Source organism: Mesoplodon mirus (assembly GCF_964341445.2).
Source record: "Mesoplodon mirus genome assembly, chromosome: 6".
Lineage (NCBI taxonomy): Eukaryota > Metazoa > Chordata > Mammalia > Artiodactyla > Ziphiidae > Mesoplodon > Mesoplodon mirus.
Window position 1 is genome coordinate 57,838,676 of NC_138982.1, and position 16,080 is coordinate 57,854,755.

At 39.6% G+C, this 16,080-nt stretch overlaps 1 protein-coding gene across 3 annotated transcripts in view; it reads right to left on the reverse strand.

Moving 5' to 3' along the window:
* Nucleotides 1-16,080, reverse strand: part of FNDC3B (fibronectin type III domain containing 3B) — a 359,867-nt gene that overhangs the window by 258,637 nt on the left and 85,150 nt on the right. For all 3 annotated transcript variants that reach the window (XM_082624742.1, XM_082624743.1, XM_082624744.1), the window contains exon 3: nt 139-214. In XM_082624742.1, coding sequence (XP_082480868.1) covers nt 139-214 — 76 coding nt within the window. The remainder of the gene's footprint in view (nt 1-138; nt 215-16,080) is intronic.

A 16,080-nucleotide genomic window follows, 5' to 3' on the forward strand; every position in this document is an offset into this window, starting at 1 on the left:
AAAAAAAAAAAATCCAAGATAAATTTTACTTCTAGAAAATCACACATGCAGACTCAGAGATAAATAAACTCTACTTCTATAAAATAATAAATAAAGGAAAACTTCTTTGATTAGAAAGCTTACAAAAAACTTCCTTACCTTGAATGCACTGAAGTGTTCCATCCTCCGCTCTTATTGTAAAAGTCTCACCTGGATTAACTTGAACGAGAATAACCTGCCAAAATAACACAGTAATTTCAATTTAATACTAGAACACTTGGGGATTTCTCTTCAACGGTTTCATTACCTAAATTTATGTACTAGACAAGAAGTATGTGGCACAGAATCTTGTATAAACACAAAACTTAGGATATGTCTTAGATCTGGTTCAAATTTGAGGGGGGTAAGTTCATGCATTTGAATTTAGCTAAGTGAATTCTCCTGTGTTGCTTATGCTATATAACTAAAAAAAAAAAAAAAAAACCCCAATGTTAAGATACCTTTTCTTTCAGACAATTCCTTTTTCCCTTTCACTAAGTCAGAAACAACAATTAAAGAAGAAAAAGGACCAGAAACTATAACTTACAAAGGAAAATTGAAAGAGAAATGAGTTTCTGACCTAACACTGTTGCATACCATTCCCAAGTATTTATTACTGACCTGAGTCTACTGTGTCTAACAATAGAAAGCAATTTATAAGAAAAATGTTTTGGGGGGAAAAAAAGCATGTATAGAACCTGGAAATAACAATGAACAGTATAAAATAACTATTACAAATAAGACCCACCAAACACTCAAATTTTTGAATCTATTACCTAAATGTCAGTGTTTTAGTCATATAACATAGATATTTAGTTATCATAAGACAACTTCCGAAAGACTAAACCACGGATGCCATGGCAAAGTATGTTCTTTTAAGAACCTCAGTTTTAAGTTCTAATCTCAATTGGTTCCTTTAGATAACAAAAGTAAAAAAAATCACGGGCTTCCCTGGTGGCGCAGTGGTTGAGAATCCGCCTGCCGATGCAGGGGACACGGGTTCGTGCCCTGGTCCGGGAGGATCCCACATGCCGCGGAGCAGCTGGGCCCGTGGGCCATGGCCGCTGACCCTGCGCGTCCGGAGCCTGTGCTCCGCAACGGGAGAGGCCACAACAATGAGAGGCCCGCGTACCGCAAAAAAAAAAAAAAAAAAAAAAAAAAAAAAAAAAAAAAAAAAGAAATCACTAACTTATATCTAAATGTAAATTAAAGGACATAACAAAGCTTAAAAAACCTGTAGTTAAAAATTACCATGTGCGCTACCCGGGTTCTTTGGTGGGGCTAATGGCGGAGTCTGGGAGGGCTCATGCCAAGGAATACTTCCCAGAACTGCTGCTGCCAGTGTCCTTGTCCTCACGGTGAGACACAGCCACCCCTGCCTCTGCAGGAGACCCTCCAACACTAGCAGGTATAACTTGCATATAAATAAAGTCAACAGATCCGAAGAATGGAGCCTGAAGAACTTACAGAAATGTACACATTCATATACTCACAACACAATCAAATATAAATTATTCTCAGCACCCTACAAGACCCTTGCCCCTCCTATTCAGTACCTCTCCCAAAGAGGGACTTCCCTGGTGGTGCAGTCGTTAAGAATCCATCCGCCTGCCAGTGCAGGGAACATGGGTTCGAGCCCTGGTACGGGAAGATCCTACATTTTGTGGAGCAACTAAGCCCGTGCGTCACAACTACTGAGCCTGCGCTCTAGAGCCTGTGAGCCACAACTACTGAAGCCCATGCGCCTAGAGCTCGTGCTCCGCAACAAGAGAAGCCGCCGCAATGAGAAGCCTGCACACCGCAACAAAGAGTAGCCCCTGCTCGCTGCAACTATAGAAAGCCTGCGCGCAGCAACAAAGACCCAACGCAGCCAAATTTTTTAAAAAACTGATTAAGATCTCAAGGACAATGTTGAATAGAAGACATTCTTGTCTTGTTCATGACCATTCTGACCATGCTTGTCAGCGGGAAAGCATCAGTTTTACCATTAAGTGTGATGCTAGGTGTGTGTGTTTGTGTGTGTTTTAATAATCCTCATCCAAACATACATGTATTTAAAAAATCATGAATAAGAATTAAATTTTACCTATTGAAATTAAAAAAAAATTACCATGTGCGAGATTAACACTATTAAAATAATGACTATATATTTCTAGAAACTGGAAGGATGTCAGTGCCACATTCATCTTATAGTTCTTAGAGCAAGCCTTGTTCCTCCCTGCCTCGAAACCATCAAGCATACTGTTCCCTCTGTCTGCAATCAAGCATACTGTTCCCTCTGTCTGCAATCAAGCATACTGTTCCCTCTGTCTGCAATGCTCTCTCTGCACTCCTTCATCTCTGCCCACCTTATTCCTTCCTCCACCAGCTAACGCCCATTCATCCTTGCCAGATTAAGAAGTGGTATTTGACTGCCAGCGCAGGCCAGGTCTTGCACTGTGTGTTCTCAAAAATCAAACAAACAAAACTCTACTCCTTCCTAAAATATACAACTGCAATCAATTAACTAAGGAATTATTTTTGTGTCTCTCTTTCCTTTAATCTAGGCTCTGTAAGGTCAAGATTTGACACAGAATAAGTGCTCAAGAAATATATTAACTGGGCAGATTGGTTCAAGATGGCAGAGTAGAAGGACGTGCTCTCACTCCCTCTTGTGAGAACACTGGAATCACAACTAACTGCTGAACAATCATCAACAGGAAGGCACTGGAACTCACCAAAAGAGATACCCCACATCCAAAGACAAAGGAAAAGCCACAATGAGATGGTAGGAGGGGCACATTCACAATGAAATCAAATCCCATAACTGCTGGGTGGGTGACCCACAAACTGGAGAACACTTATACCACACAAGTCCACCCACTGGAATGAAGGTTCTGAGCCCCACGTCAGGCTTCCCAACCTGGGAGTCTGGCAACGGGAGGAGGAATTCCTAGAGAATCAGACTTTAAAGGCTAGGGGGATTTGACTGCAAGACTTCGACAGGACTGGGAGAAACAGAGGCTCCACTCTTGGAGGGCACACACAAAGTAGTGTGTGCTTTGGGACCCTGGGGAATGAGCAGTGACCCCACTGGAGACTGAACCAGACCTACCTGCTAGTGTTGGAGGGTCTCCTGCAGAGGCGGGGGGTGGCTCTGTCTCACCGTGAGGACAAGGACACTGGCAGCAGAAGTTCTGGGAACTACTCCTTTGCGAGAGCCCTCACAGAGTCCGCCATTAGCCCCACCAAAGAGCTGGGGTAGGCTCCAGTGTTGGGTCATCTCAGACCAAACAACCAACAGGGAGGGGACACAGCCCAACCCATCAGCAGGCAAGTGGATTAAAGTTTTACTGAGCTCTGACCACCAGAGCAACACCCAGCTCAACCCAACACCAGTCACTCCCATCAGGAAAATTGCACAAGCCTCTTAGGTAGCCTCAGCCACCAGAGGGCAGACAGCAGAAGCAAGAACTACAATCCTTAAGCCTGTGGAACAAAAACCACATTCATAGAAAGATAGACAAGATGAAAACACAGAAGGCTATGTACCAGATGAAGGAACAAGATAAAACGCCAGAAAAACAACTAAAGGAAGTGGAGATAGGCAACCTTCCTGAAAAAGAATTCAAAATAATGATAGTGAAGATGATCCAGGACCTCGGAAAAAGAATGGAGGCAAAGATCAAGAAGATGCAAGAAATGTTTAACAAAGACCTAGAAGAATTAAAGAACAAACAAACAGAGATGAATAATACAAGAACTGAAATGAAAAATACACTAAAAGGAATCAATAGCAGAATAACTGAGGCAGAAGAACGGATAAGTGACCAGGAAGAGAGAATGATGGAATTCACTGCTGCAAAAGAAAATAAAGAAAAAAGAATGAAAAGAAATGAAGACAGCCTAAGAGACCACTGGGACAATACTGAACGCAAGAACAGGGCTTCTCTGGTGGCGCAGTGGTTGAGAGTCCGCCTGCCGATGCAGGAGACACGGGTTGGTGCCCCAGTCCGAGAAGATCCCACATGCCGCAGAGCAGCTGGGCCCATAAGCCATGGCCGCTGAGCCTGTGTGTCCGGAGCCTGTGCTCCACGATGGGAGAGGCCACAGCAGTGAGAGGCCCATGTACCGCAAAAAAAAAAAAAAAAAAAAGCAAGAACATTCACGTTATAGGGGTCCCAGAAGGAGAAGAGAGAGAGAAAGAACCCAAGAAAACATTTGAAGAGATTATAGTCAAAAACTTGCCTAACATGGGAAAGGAAAGAGCCATCCAAGTCCAGGAAGCACAGAGAGTCCCATACAGGATAAACCAAAGGAGAAACACGGCGAGACACATAGTAATCAAATTGGCAAAAATTAAAGACAAAGAAACATTACTGAAAGCAGCAAGAGAAAAACGACAAATAATATATAAGGGAACTCCCATAAGGTTAACAGCTGATTTTTCAGCAGAAACTCTACAAGCCAGAAGGGAGTGGCATGATATACTTAAAGTGCTGAAAGGTAAAATCCTACAACCAAGATTACTCTACCCGGCAAGGATCTCATTCAGATTTGATAAAGAAATCAAAAGCTTTACAGACAAGTAAAAGCTAAGAGAATTCAGCACCACCAAACCAGATCTACAACAAATGCTAAACGAACTTCTCTAAGTGGAAACACAAAAGAAGAAAAGGACCTACAAAAACAAACCCAAAACGATTAAGAAAATGGTAACAGGAACATACATATCAATAATTACCTTAAACGTGAATGGATTAAATGCTCCAACCAAAACACATAGATTGGCTGAATGGATACAATAACAAGACCCATATATATTCTGTCTACAAGAGATCCACTTCAGACCTAGGGACACACACAGACTGAAACTGAGGGGATGGAAAAAGGTATTCCATGCAAATGGAAATCAAAAGAAAGCTGGAGCAGCAATACTCATATCAGACAAAATAGACTTTAAAACAAAGACTGTTACAAGAGACAAAGAAGGGCACTACATAATGATCGAGAGATCAATCCAAGGGCTTCCATGGTGGCGCAGTGGTTGAGAGTCTGCCTGCCGATGCAGGGGACACGGGTTCGTGCCCCGGTCTGGGAAGATCCCACATGCCGCGGAGCGGCTGGGCCCGTCAGCCATGGCCACTGAGCGTGCGCGTCCGGAGCCTGTGCTCCGCAACAGGAGAGGCCACAACAGAGAGAGGCCCGCATATCACAAAAAAAAAAAAAAAAAAAAAAAGAGATCAATCCAAGAAGATATAACAATTGTAAGTATTTATGCACCCAACATAGGAGCACCTCAATACATAAGGCAAATGCTAACAGCCATAAAAGGAGAAATCGACAGTAACACAATCATAGTAGTGGACTTTAACACCCCACTTTCACCAATGGACAGATCATCCAAAATGAAAATAAAGAAAGAAACACAAGCTTTAAATGATACATTAAACAAGATGGACTTAATTGATATTTATAGGACATTCCATCCAAAAACAACAGAATACACATTCTTCTCAAGTGCTCATGGAACATGCTCCAGGATAGATCATATCTTGGGTCACAAATCAAGCCTTGGTAAATTTAAGAAAACTGAAGTCATTTCAAGTATCTTTTCCGACCACAACGCTATGAGACTAGATATCAATTACAGGAAAAAATCTGTAAGAAATACAAACACATGGAGGCTAAACAACACATTACTTAATAACCAAGAGATCACTGAAGAAATCAAAGAGGAAATCAAAAAATACCTAGAAACAAATAACAATGAAAACACGATGACCCCAAACCTATGGGATGCAGCAAAAGCAGTCCTAAGAGGGAAGTTTATAGCAATACAATCCCCACCTTAAGAAACAAGAAACATCTCAAATAAACAACCTAACCTTACACCTAAAGCAATTAGAGAAAGAAGAACAAAATAACCCCAAAGTTAGCAGAACGAAAGGAATCATAAAGATCAGATCAGAAATAAATGAAAAAGAAATGAAGGAAATGATAGCAAGATCAATAAAACTAAAAGATGGTTCTTTGAGAAGATAAAAAAAATTGATAAACCATTAGCCAGACTCACCAAGAAAAAAAGAGAGAAGACTCAAATCAATAGAATTAGAAATGAAAAACGAGAAGCAACAACTGACACTGCAGAAATACAAAGGATCATGAGAGATTACTACAATCAACTATATGCCAATAAAATGGACAACCTGGAAGAAATGGACAAATTCTTAGAAGTGCACAACCTTCCGAGACTGAACCAGGAAGAAACAGAAAATATGAACAGACCAATCACAAGCACTGAAAATAAAACTGTGATTAAAAATCTTGCAACAAACAAAAGCCCAGGACTAGATGGCTTCACAGGCGAATTCTATCAAACATTTATAGATGAGATAATACTTATCCTTCTCAAACTCTTCCAAAATATAGAAGAGGGAGGAACACTCCCAAACTCATTCTACGAGGCCACCATGACCTTGATACCAAAACCAGACAAGGATGTCACAAAGAAAGAAAACTACAGGCCAATATCACTGATGAACATAGATGCAAAAATCCCTCAACAAAACACTAGCAAACAGAATCCAACAGCACATTAACAGGATCATACACTATGATCAAGTGGTGTTTATCCCAGGAATGCAAGGATTCTTCAATATATGCAAACCAATCAATTTGATACACCATATTAAGAAATTGAAGGAGAAAAAACATATGATCATCTAAATAGATGCAGGGAAAGCTTTCGACAAAATTCAACACCCATTTATGATAAAAACCCTCCAGAACGTAGGCATAGAGGGAACTTTCATCAACATAATAAAGGCCATATATGACAAACCCACAGCCAACATCATCCTCAATGGTGAAAAACTGATACCATTTCCACTAAGATCAGGAACAAGACAAGGTTGCCCACTCTCACCACTATTATTCAACATAGTTTGGGAAGTTTTAGCCACAGCAATCAGAGAAGTAAAGGAAATAAAAGGAATCCGAATCAGAAAAGAAGAAGTAAAGCTGTCACTGTTTGCAGATGATGTGATACTATACATAGAGAATCCTAAAGATGCTACCAGAAAACTACTAGAGCTAATCAATGAATTTGGTAAAGTAGCAGGATACAAAATTAATGCACAGAAATCTCTGGCATTCCTATACACTAATGATGAAAAATCTGAGAGTGAAATTAAGAAAACACTCCCATTTACCACTGCAACAAAAAGAATAAAATATCTAGGAATAAACCTACCTAAGGAGACAAAAGACCTGTGTGCAGAAAATTATAAGACACTGATGAAAAACATGAAAGATGATACAAGGAAATGGAGAGATATACCATGTTCTTGGATTGGAAGAATCAACATTGTGAAAATGACTCTACTACCCAAAGCAATCTACAGATTCAATGCAATCCCTATCAAACTACCATTGGCATTTTTCACAGAACTAGAACAAAAAATTTCACAATTTGTATGGAAACACAAAAGACCCCGAATACCCAAAGCAATCTTGAGAACGAAAAATGGAGCTGGAGGAATCAGGCTCCCTGACTTCAGACTATACTACAAAGCTACAGTAATCAAGACAGTATGGTACTGGCACAAAAACAGAAAGATAGATCAATGGAACAGGATAGAAAGCCCAGAGATAAACCCATGCGCATATGGTCACCTTATCTTTGAGAAAGGAGGCAAGAATATACAGTGGAGAAAGGACAGCCTCTTCAATAAGTGGTGCTGGGAAAACTGAACAGCTACATATAAAAGAATGAAATTAGAACACTCCCTAACACCATACACAAAAATAAACTCAAAATGGATTAAAGACCTAAATGTAAGGCCAGACACTATCAAACTCTTAGAGGAAAACATAGGCAGAACACTCTATGACATAAATCACAGCAAGATCCTTTTTGACCCACCTCCTAGAGGAATGGAAATAAAGACAAAAATAAACAAATGGGACCTAATGAAACTTAAAAGCTTTTGCACAGCGAAGGAAAACATAAACAAGATGAAAAGACAACCATCAGGATGGGAGAAAATATTTGCAAATGAAGCAACTGACAAAGGATTAATCTCCAAAATATACAAGCAGCTCATGCAGCTCAATATCAAAAAAACAAACAACCCAATCCAAAAATGGGCAGAAGACCTAAACAGACATTTCTCCAAAGAAGATATACAGATTGCCAACAGACACATGAAAGAATGCTCTACATCATTAATCATTAGAGAAATGCAAATCAAAACTACAATGAGATATCAGCTCACACCGGTCAGAATGGCCATCATCAAAAAGTCTACAAACAACAAATGCTGGAGAGGATGTGGAGAAAAGGGAACCCTCTTGCACTGTTGGTGGGAAAGTAAACTGATACAGCCACTATGGAGAACAGTATGGAGGTTCCCTAAAAAAACTAAAAATAGTACTACCATACAACCCAACAATCCCACTACTGGACATATACACTGAGAAAACCATAATTCAAAGAGTCATGTATCAAAATGTTCATTGCAGCTCTATTTACAATAGCCAGGACATGGAAGCAACCTAAGTGTCCATCGACAGATGAATGGATAAAGAAGACGTGGCACATATATACAACGGAATATTACTCAGCCATAAAAAGGAACGAAATTGAGTTATTTGTCGTGAGGTGGATGGACCTAGAGACCAGCATACAGAGTGAAGTAAGTCAGAAAGAGAAAAACAAATATTGTATGCTAACACATATATATGGAACCTAAAAAAAAAAAAAAAAAAAGGTCATGAAGAACCTAGGGGCAGGACGGGAATAAAGATGCGGACCTACTAGAGAATGGACTTGAGGACACGGTACACTGGGACAAAGTGAGAGAATGGCATGTACATATACACACTACCAAATGTAAAACCAATAACTAGTGGGAAGCAGCCACCTAGCACAGGGAGATCAGCTCCATGCTTTGTGACCACCTAGAGGGGTGGGATAGGGAGGGTGGGAGGGAGGGAGACACAGGACGGAAGAGATATGAGGATATATGTATATGTATAGCTGATTCACTTTGTTATAAAGCAGAAACTAGCACACCATTGTAAAGCAATTATACTCCAATAAAGATGTTAAAAAGAAAAAAAAGAAAATCTGCAAGCAACAAATGCTGGAGAGGGTGTGGAGAAAAGGGAACCCTCTTGCACTGTTGGTGGGAATGTAAATTGATACAGCCACTATGGAGAGCAGTATGGAGCTTCCTTAAAAAACTAAAAATAGAACTACCACATGACCCAGCAATCCCACTACTGGGCATATATCCAGAGAAAACGATAATTCAAAAAGACGCATGCACCCCAATGTTCACTGACGCACTATTTACAATAGCAAGGTCATGGAAGCAACCTAAATGCCCATCAACAGACGATTGGATAAAGAAGATGTGGTACATACATACAATGGAATATTACTCAGCCATAAAAAAGAATAAAATTGGGTCATTTGTAGAGACATGGATGGATCTAGAGACTGTCATACAGAGTGAAGTAAGTCAGAAAGAGAAAAACAAATATCGTATGTTAGCGCATATATGTGGAACCTAGAAAATGGTACAGATGAACCGGTTTGCAGGGCAGAAATTGAGACACAGATGTAGAGAACATACGTATGGACACCAAGGGGGCAAAGTGGCGGTGGAGGTGGTGGGATGAATTGGGAGACTGGGATTGACATGTATACACTGATGTGTATAAAATGGATGACTAATAAGAACCTGCTGTATAAAAAAACAAATTAAATTCAAAAAAAAAGAGGGAAAAAAAGAAATATATTTACTGAATGAATGAAGTCACAAAACACAGGGAAAAACCACTGCAACAATTATTTTAACTTGGATATTAAGCTTTCAGAATATGCAACTTTAAAAGTCAACTTTATTTACTGTATGGACCATAATTTATCTGCTTTTTAAAACTATTTATTAAGATCAAAACCATTTCATCTTTAAAAACTAAACCTTTAACTTCCATGTATTTTGCTTCTATTAATAATTCACCACAGGAAAAACACTGCTGGGATATTAAAATTTTTTTAATCTGGAAATACATTAACTAGAGAAAACAGGATCTTTCAGGGAAAAGCAGTACAAGCTTCATCCCTAGTGCTTCTTGTTATCTTGAAATATAACGGTTATTTCAAGGCAATTTATTTTTCCTGTACAGTAACTGTGTCAATAATCTTTCAGTCTTAAGTATTCAAATTCTTCCCAATGTAAACACACTTTGTCATTTTAAGAACTCAAAAGGAAATCCTTTCAGATCTCTATGGAGTGATTAAGACATTCCAATTGCTTTCTTGAAACTGAGTTTTTAAAGTCATTCCTAACATGAAAATATTTTTGATTTTACTTTATTTTTATGTACACATAGAACACAACTCGACTACAATGGAATCAAACACTCCAATAAAGAAAATTATCCGTGTTTTTTTTAAAGTCCTTAAACCAATTCTAACATCACTGTAATAGTGCAGAAACCACCTGCTTTGTTAAGCCTGTATGGATGGGCCTATAATATATGCCCGTGGAATTATTTAGTCAGAAAAAAAAAAAACAGTGGACACTAAGACTATGACCCAGATATTCTTTGACAATCCCAAATTTATATACTCTCTTCCACTACACTCATAATTGTCAGACAATGTGTCCTAAATGCTGGTTCTAAAAGTGCAATTCACCAGTATTAGGGAAAATCCCAGGCAAGAAAAGGGATTTCTGAATTGGAGTATGTTCCAGGTTCTGTCACATCACCTGCTTATCATACTGCATGAAAAGTGTCTGCAGCAGTTCCTCAGCGGTCACTGACACTAGGTCACAATTCAAAGAATGGCTGTCCTGGAGGCATCCAGCCTCCAAAAACCGTTTATGCCTTCCCCTCTCTGCTCACAGGAGGCCCATTCCTGACCCCCACCCCATTTCTTCAGGGAGAAAGATGATAGGTAAAGGGCTTGTACACATCCTATTAAAATACCTCTCTTCAAATGTTTAGTTCCTGTAATTTTCCCTGCTGTGTTGCTATGGCAACCAGATTATAATCTACCAAGTTACCTCAGAAACCAGGCAAATCTCCTGTGTCCCAATATCAATTTTTCTTAGTAAGAGCAAAAGTCATTATTTGAGCACACCGTATTCATCTTGGCACCGAGATATTTTAAAAGAAAGCATTTTATTATACTGAAGCAGACTGACTACCTTGCTGTTTTCACTGTCAATAAAGGAGAGATAAAAATAAAGTTCTGACACACACCAGCCCAATGATCTGTCCCTGACCAGAGACATGAATGAGATGGCGGCAGCAAGCCATGCATCACACAGCCTTGAGGAGCATAAGTCACACCCAAAGGCTCCCTGGCACTTAACCTTTTGTATCATACAGGTCAATCAGTCTGTATGTCTGTCTCCCTCTCTGAATATCTCTCTCTCAATCTGTCTCTCCCCTCTCTCCCCCCCTCCCCCACCCCTCTTCCCTCCCTCCTCCTTTCTCTCTTTAGCCGCAAAGCAGACACTACGGTTACAATTTCTCTTAAACACAGAATGTAAAACATAACATCACTGTCCAAACCTCATTTTTTGTCCACTCAGTAAGCATTTCCTGCTTTGCTGAAGTCAGCATTAAAACAAGTCATGCTGTATTCTGTGTCTTGTCAGAGGAGAAGAAAAAAAAAAAGAAAGAACAAAGATTTTAACCACTGATAGATGTTTTTTCCCCAGAGATGTTAAAATAGAACCATGTTAATCAAATCATAAGAGCATACTTCAGTCTACTATTGCTTCATCAGATTTCTTTCAAATCTATTAGTGCTATACGAACCAAGCAGCCCAAAATAACCAAAGGTAGTTCATTAAGGCTTAAAGAAAATAAGTGACCATTCTTCCGAAGTCTAAAGAAACAATAAAACCAGAAGTAGAATTAACATAATTGAGCAAAAGGCTAAACACAGCATCCTGGGAAAGCTTTACCCAACAAGACAACCGAAACAGGTATAACACATCTTTCCTTAAAGGTATAAATCTAAATCTAACTCTGTTTCTAACTCATTAGAAGAGCAAAAGGAAAGCTACATTTGCAATTTAAATTTTGGGTGGCTGATTAACCAGAAGACGGTTAGCATCTAAGACCTCTAGAGGCAAATTCCTGGTTTATGCCTCAAATAAAATACTACCAGCCACCCGACTAAATAATCACTGCCACGTATGAGAGTCCATCACAAAAGCTTCTGCTAGGAGAGCAGTATTGACTGACCAAAGATGAAATGTTACATTTGCAGTATTCTTAAAAGTTAAATCCCATACCCAGACAATCGAGATACAAGCTATGCTAGGAGAGTAGATCCCATTTCACTTTCAGAGCTTTTCCCACTTGCCACATTCTGTGAGGCTTGTCTTAGCTGTTTCATGTATGAATGAACATTCTCACTTAGAGCCAGCATTTATGAATATCCAACAGATATCTTCAGGGGCAAAAAATAATACGACCTAAAAGCTGCATAAGAGTTCCATGTAAGGACAGATTCTATCCAGGAAGATCTAATAAGTTAAAAAGTGACCTTTGACTCCAGGAAAGGAATAGTAGCACCTTCCTTCTGGACACACACACACATACACACACTCTCACTCCAGATTCCCAAACTCCAGAAAAATCCCGGCAAGATCTGCCCAGGCCCTGAAGGGCCCAAACCATCCATCAAGACACACCTTCGAGACCCTGGTCTCTGTGCCAAGACCACAGCTGGCCTCAAGCAAAACTGAAAAGTAGCATCATTTGTTTTTTAAGCTCTGTCTCTTCTCCAAATCAGGAAAAGGGAGATGATGAGCTGCAAATGAACGATAATTACCTTTGTGGTAGTAACATACACAAAGAAAATGTCCCAAGATTTAAAATGTAAACAGTTAGGGCTTCCCTGGTGGCTCGGTGGTTAAGAATCCACCTGCCAATTCAGGGGACACAGGTTCGAGCCCTGGTCCGGGAAGATCCCACATGCTGCGGAGCAACTAAGGCCGTGCGCCACAACTGAGCCTGCGCTCTACAGCCCGCGAGCCACAACTACTGAAGCCCACGTGCCACAACTACTGAAGCCCGCACACCTAGAGCCTGTGCTCCACAACAAGAGAAGCCAATGCACCACAATGAAGAGTAGCCCCCTCTCGCCGCAACTAGAGAAAGCCTGCGTGCAGCAGCGAAGACCCAACACAGCCAAAAATAAAGAAAATACATTTTTTTTTTAAAAGCAGCTTAGAAATATCAAAAAAAAAAAATGTGAGCAGTTAAACAGGAAGGTCCTAGAAGATAATGGGAAAGCATTGACTGACTCACCAGTTCACATGTCCAACCTGAAGCCTGAATCCAAAGCTGGCAGGAAAAGAACACATAAGACTAGGGAGCCTCCAAGGGTACTTATACACTAGGTCAAGGCAAAAGGACATCCAGATTTTAGAGATGGGGAAAAACTGAGGCTTAAAGAGGATCAGTAACTTGTCTAAAGTCACAAAACTACAAAATGACTGAACCAGCACTAGAATCCAGCCCTGCCTGACCAAAACGCATGCTTTTCTCTTCTACCGCACATCGTCCCTGCCCCGCCTCCCCAGTAGGTGTGGGTTTCGCAGTCAGTTCTCTATGGAGAAACTTCAGTGAATGGTTACAAGGAGAGAATGCATTGAACTGGGTCAAAGGCCTGTCCCCAAAACTGAGGACAAGTTCACTCCTAGGAAAGCTGTGCTCACTCCCTGAGGCAGAGCCCCTTACTCCTAATATGGCAGTTGGGTGGTAAGGAATCCATCCCTTAACTGACAACAAACAGTTGTTTTTATATTGGGCAGGATTTATTCTCATAAATTCGTTGTCAAGTCCTTGAATTCCCCTAGAAACCTCAGACACACCAATAAGCTAACCACTTGATTATCACAATCATTAGATGCCATTTCTCATGGCCTAATAACAGGCATAAGAAAAATAAAAGACTACTCCTGAAAAGACTGGGTCTTAGGCATCTATGCTTCCCAAAAGTCACCTGTCATCAACAAAAACGATAGGAATGGATTAACAGGTAACCAAGGAAAGAGAAATAAGATGAACCAAAAAGAACATTTTTATGCACTGAAATCACACCAGTGTCTGCTGAAAATATATACATTTGACCTTGAACCCTCTGCACAGTTGGAAATCTGCATACAACTTTACAGTTGGCCCTCCACATCCTCCGATTCAACCAACTGCAGATGGTGTAGTACTGTGATACATATTTAGTGAAAAAAAATCTGCATATAAGTGGACCTACGCAGTTCAAACCTGTGCTGTTCAAGGGTAAACTGTACATTCAAATGAGTTCAATAACTGCATTTCAAATAAGTGTCCTTAGAAGAATTACTACTCTACTCAGTTATAATGCAGCAAATATTAATGCTTGCCCAGAAAGGGTGAGGCATTCCTCCAGGCCACAAAATAGAGTCTTAGACAACACAAAGTTCTCCCTACCACAGGCTGACAAATGGAACTTGCATGGGATGGGAGTGGGGAATCACTTGAATAAAAATAAAACATTTACAGATAGTGGTAAGGGCTATAAAGAAAATACAATGGCAGCTTGTAAGAAGTTATATATTTCTACTCCCTCTAATTGTATTCTGCCCTGAATAAAGAGATTCTATTACAAAAAGAGCTGTTTGCTAAGAATAAAAATATAGCATTAACTTAAATGGAAAAAATGCAAAATGTAATATAGATGGCCCAAACTAGGTTAAAAACCTGTTTTAAGAGAGCCACAAATGGCCAAGTCTAAAGTTTCAACTACAGTACTTTCAAGATAAAAACCAAAAACATTAAAGACCAAAATTCCATACAAGCGTAAGTGTAGTTTTTCCCTGGCTAAGAGTAATGGCTACCGAATATCCTTGTGCATTTGGAGCAGCATTACATTTATTTAAATGAACTTATTTTCATTTTATTAAATATATTTTCACAGAGTTGTTGAGTATCAAAAAGATACTTCCTCCTTTAGCTGAAAATTATATTCACTGAGAACAAATTTTCGTTCACTGTTTCAGGATCAATCCTTATTTAAAAAGTCCACCATTTGAGGTTAAACCCCCTTTCTGCCCCTCAATTCCATCCACACACCCCACACCTCCAAGCTGGGCTCTGGCCACACTGATGGGGAATCAGCAACTTGGGCCACTTTTCACCTAATCAGCCGTACCCTGAATGTGTTTTGCACACTGAATCTTGCACGTCTTCATTTAGATCCAGCTATCTCATGTCTGGTTTTGATTGGCTGGGACATGATCCACACTGATGTGCTAATTAATGTCACACATCTCTGGTAAGCTGTGCAATAAAAACCTAAATATACAACTCTACTGTGGGAATCTCAAAGGCCAGTCAAGAAACATATTTAACTGCCTACATTACCAATATTCTACTATTTTTAAAACCCATTTCAATGTTGGCCATGTCATTCATTGAACAGTTCTTCCCCACCTAAGACATGATCAAGAAATAATGTTCACGTGTTGGGCAAAAATTGTATTCCATTTTTTTTATTGGAGTATAATTGCTTTACAATGTTGTGTTAGTGTATGCTGTACAATGAAGTGAATCAGCTATATGTATACACCCCACCCATCTAGGTCATCACAGAGCACCGAGCTGAGCTCCCTGTGTTTGTTTTAATTCACTCTTTATTCCTCGAGAAATGTAAGTATTTCCTATAAACATATTAACCATTTTGATAAACGTAAAAGGCCTCTTATGGTTTTCCAGCTTTTCTTTGCTCTTCTGATTGTGTTTATATTAACACATATTCAGGGATACATATTTTTTAAATATTCATGAGTCTGTTGCTGAACTTCTTATTCCATTTCTGTGTTGATCTACTTCTATACTAGTACTATTCAAAAATAATTATTATGGATTATGATATGCTTTGGCATCTGGAAAGGCTTAGATATATTTATTGTTCTTCTTTAAGTTTTCATTATTCATATGCATCTTCTCTTTTAGATTATTTTAGAACATCCTGTCAAAGTCCATAAAAATCCTTTTGAGAAA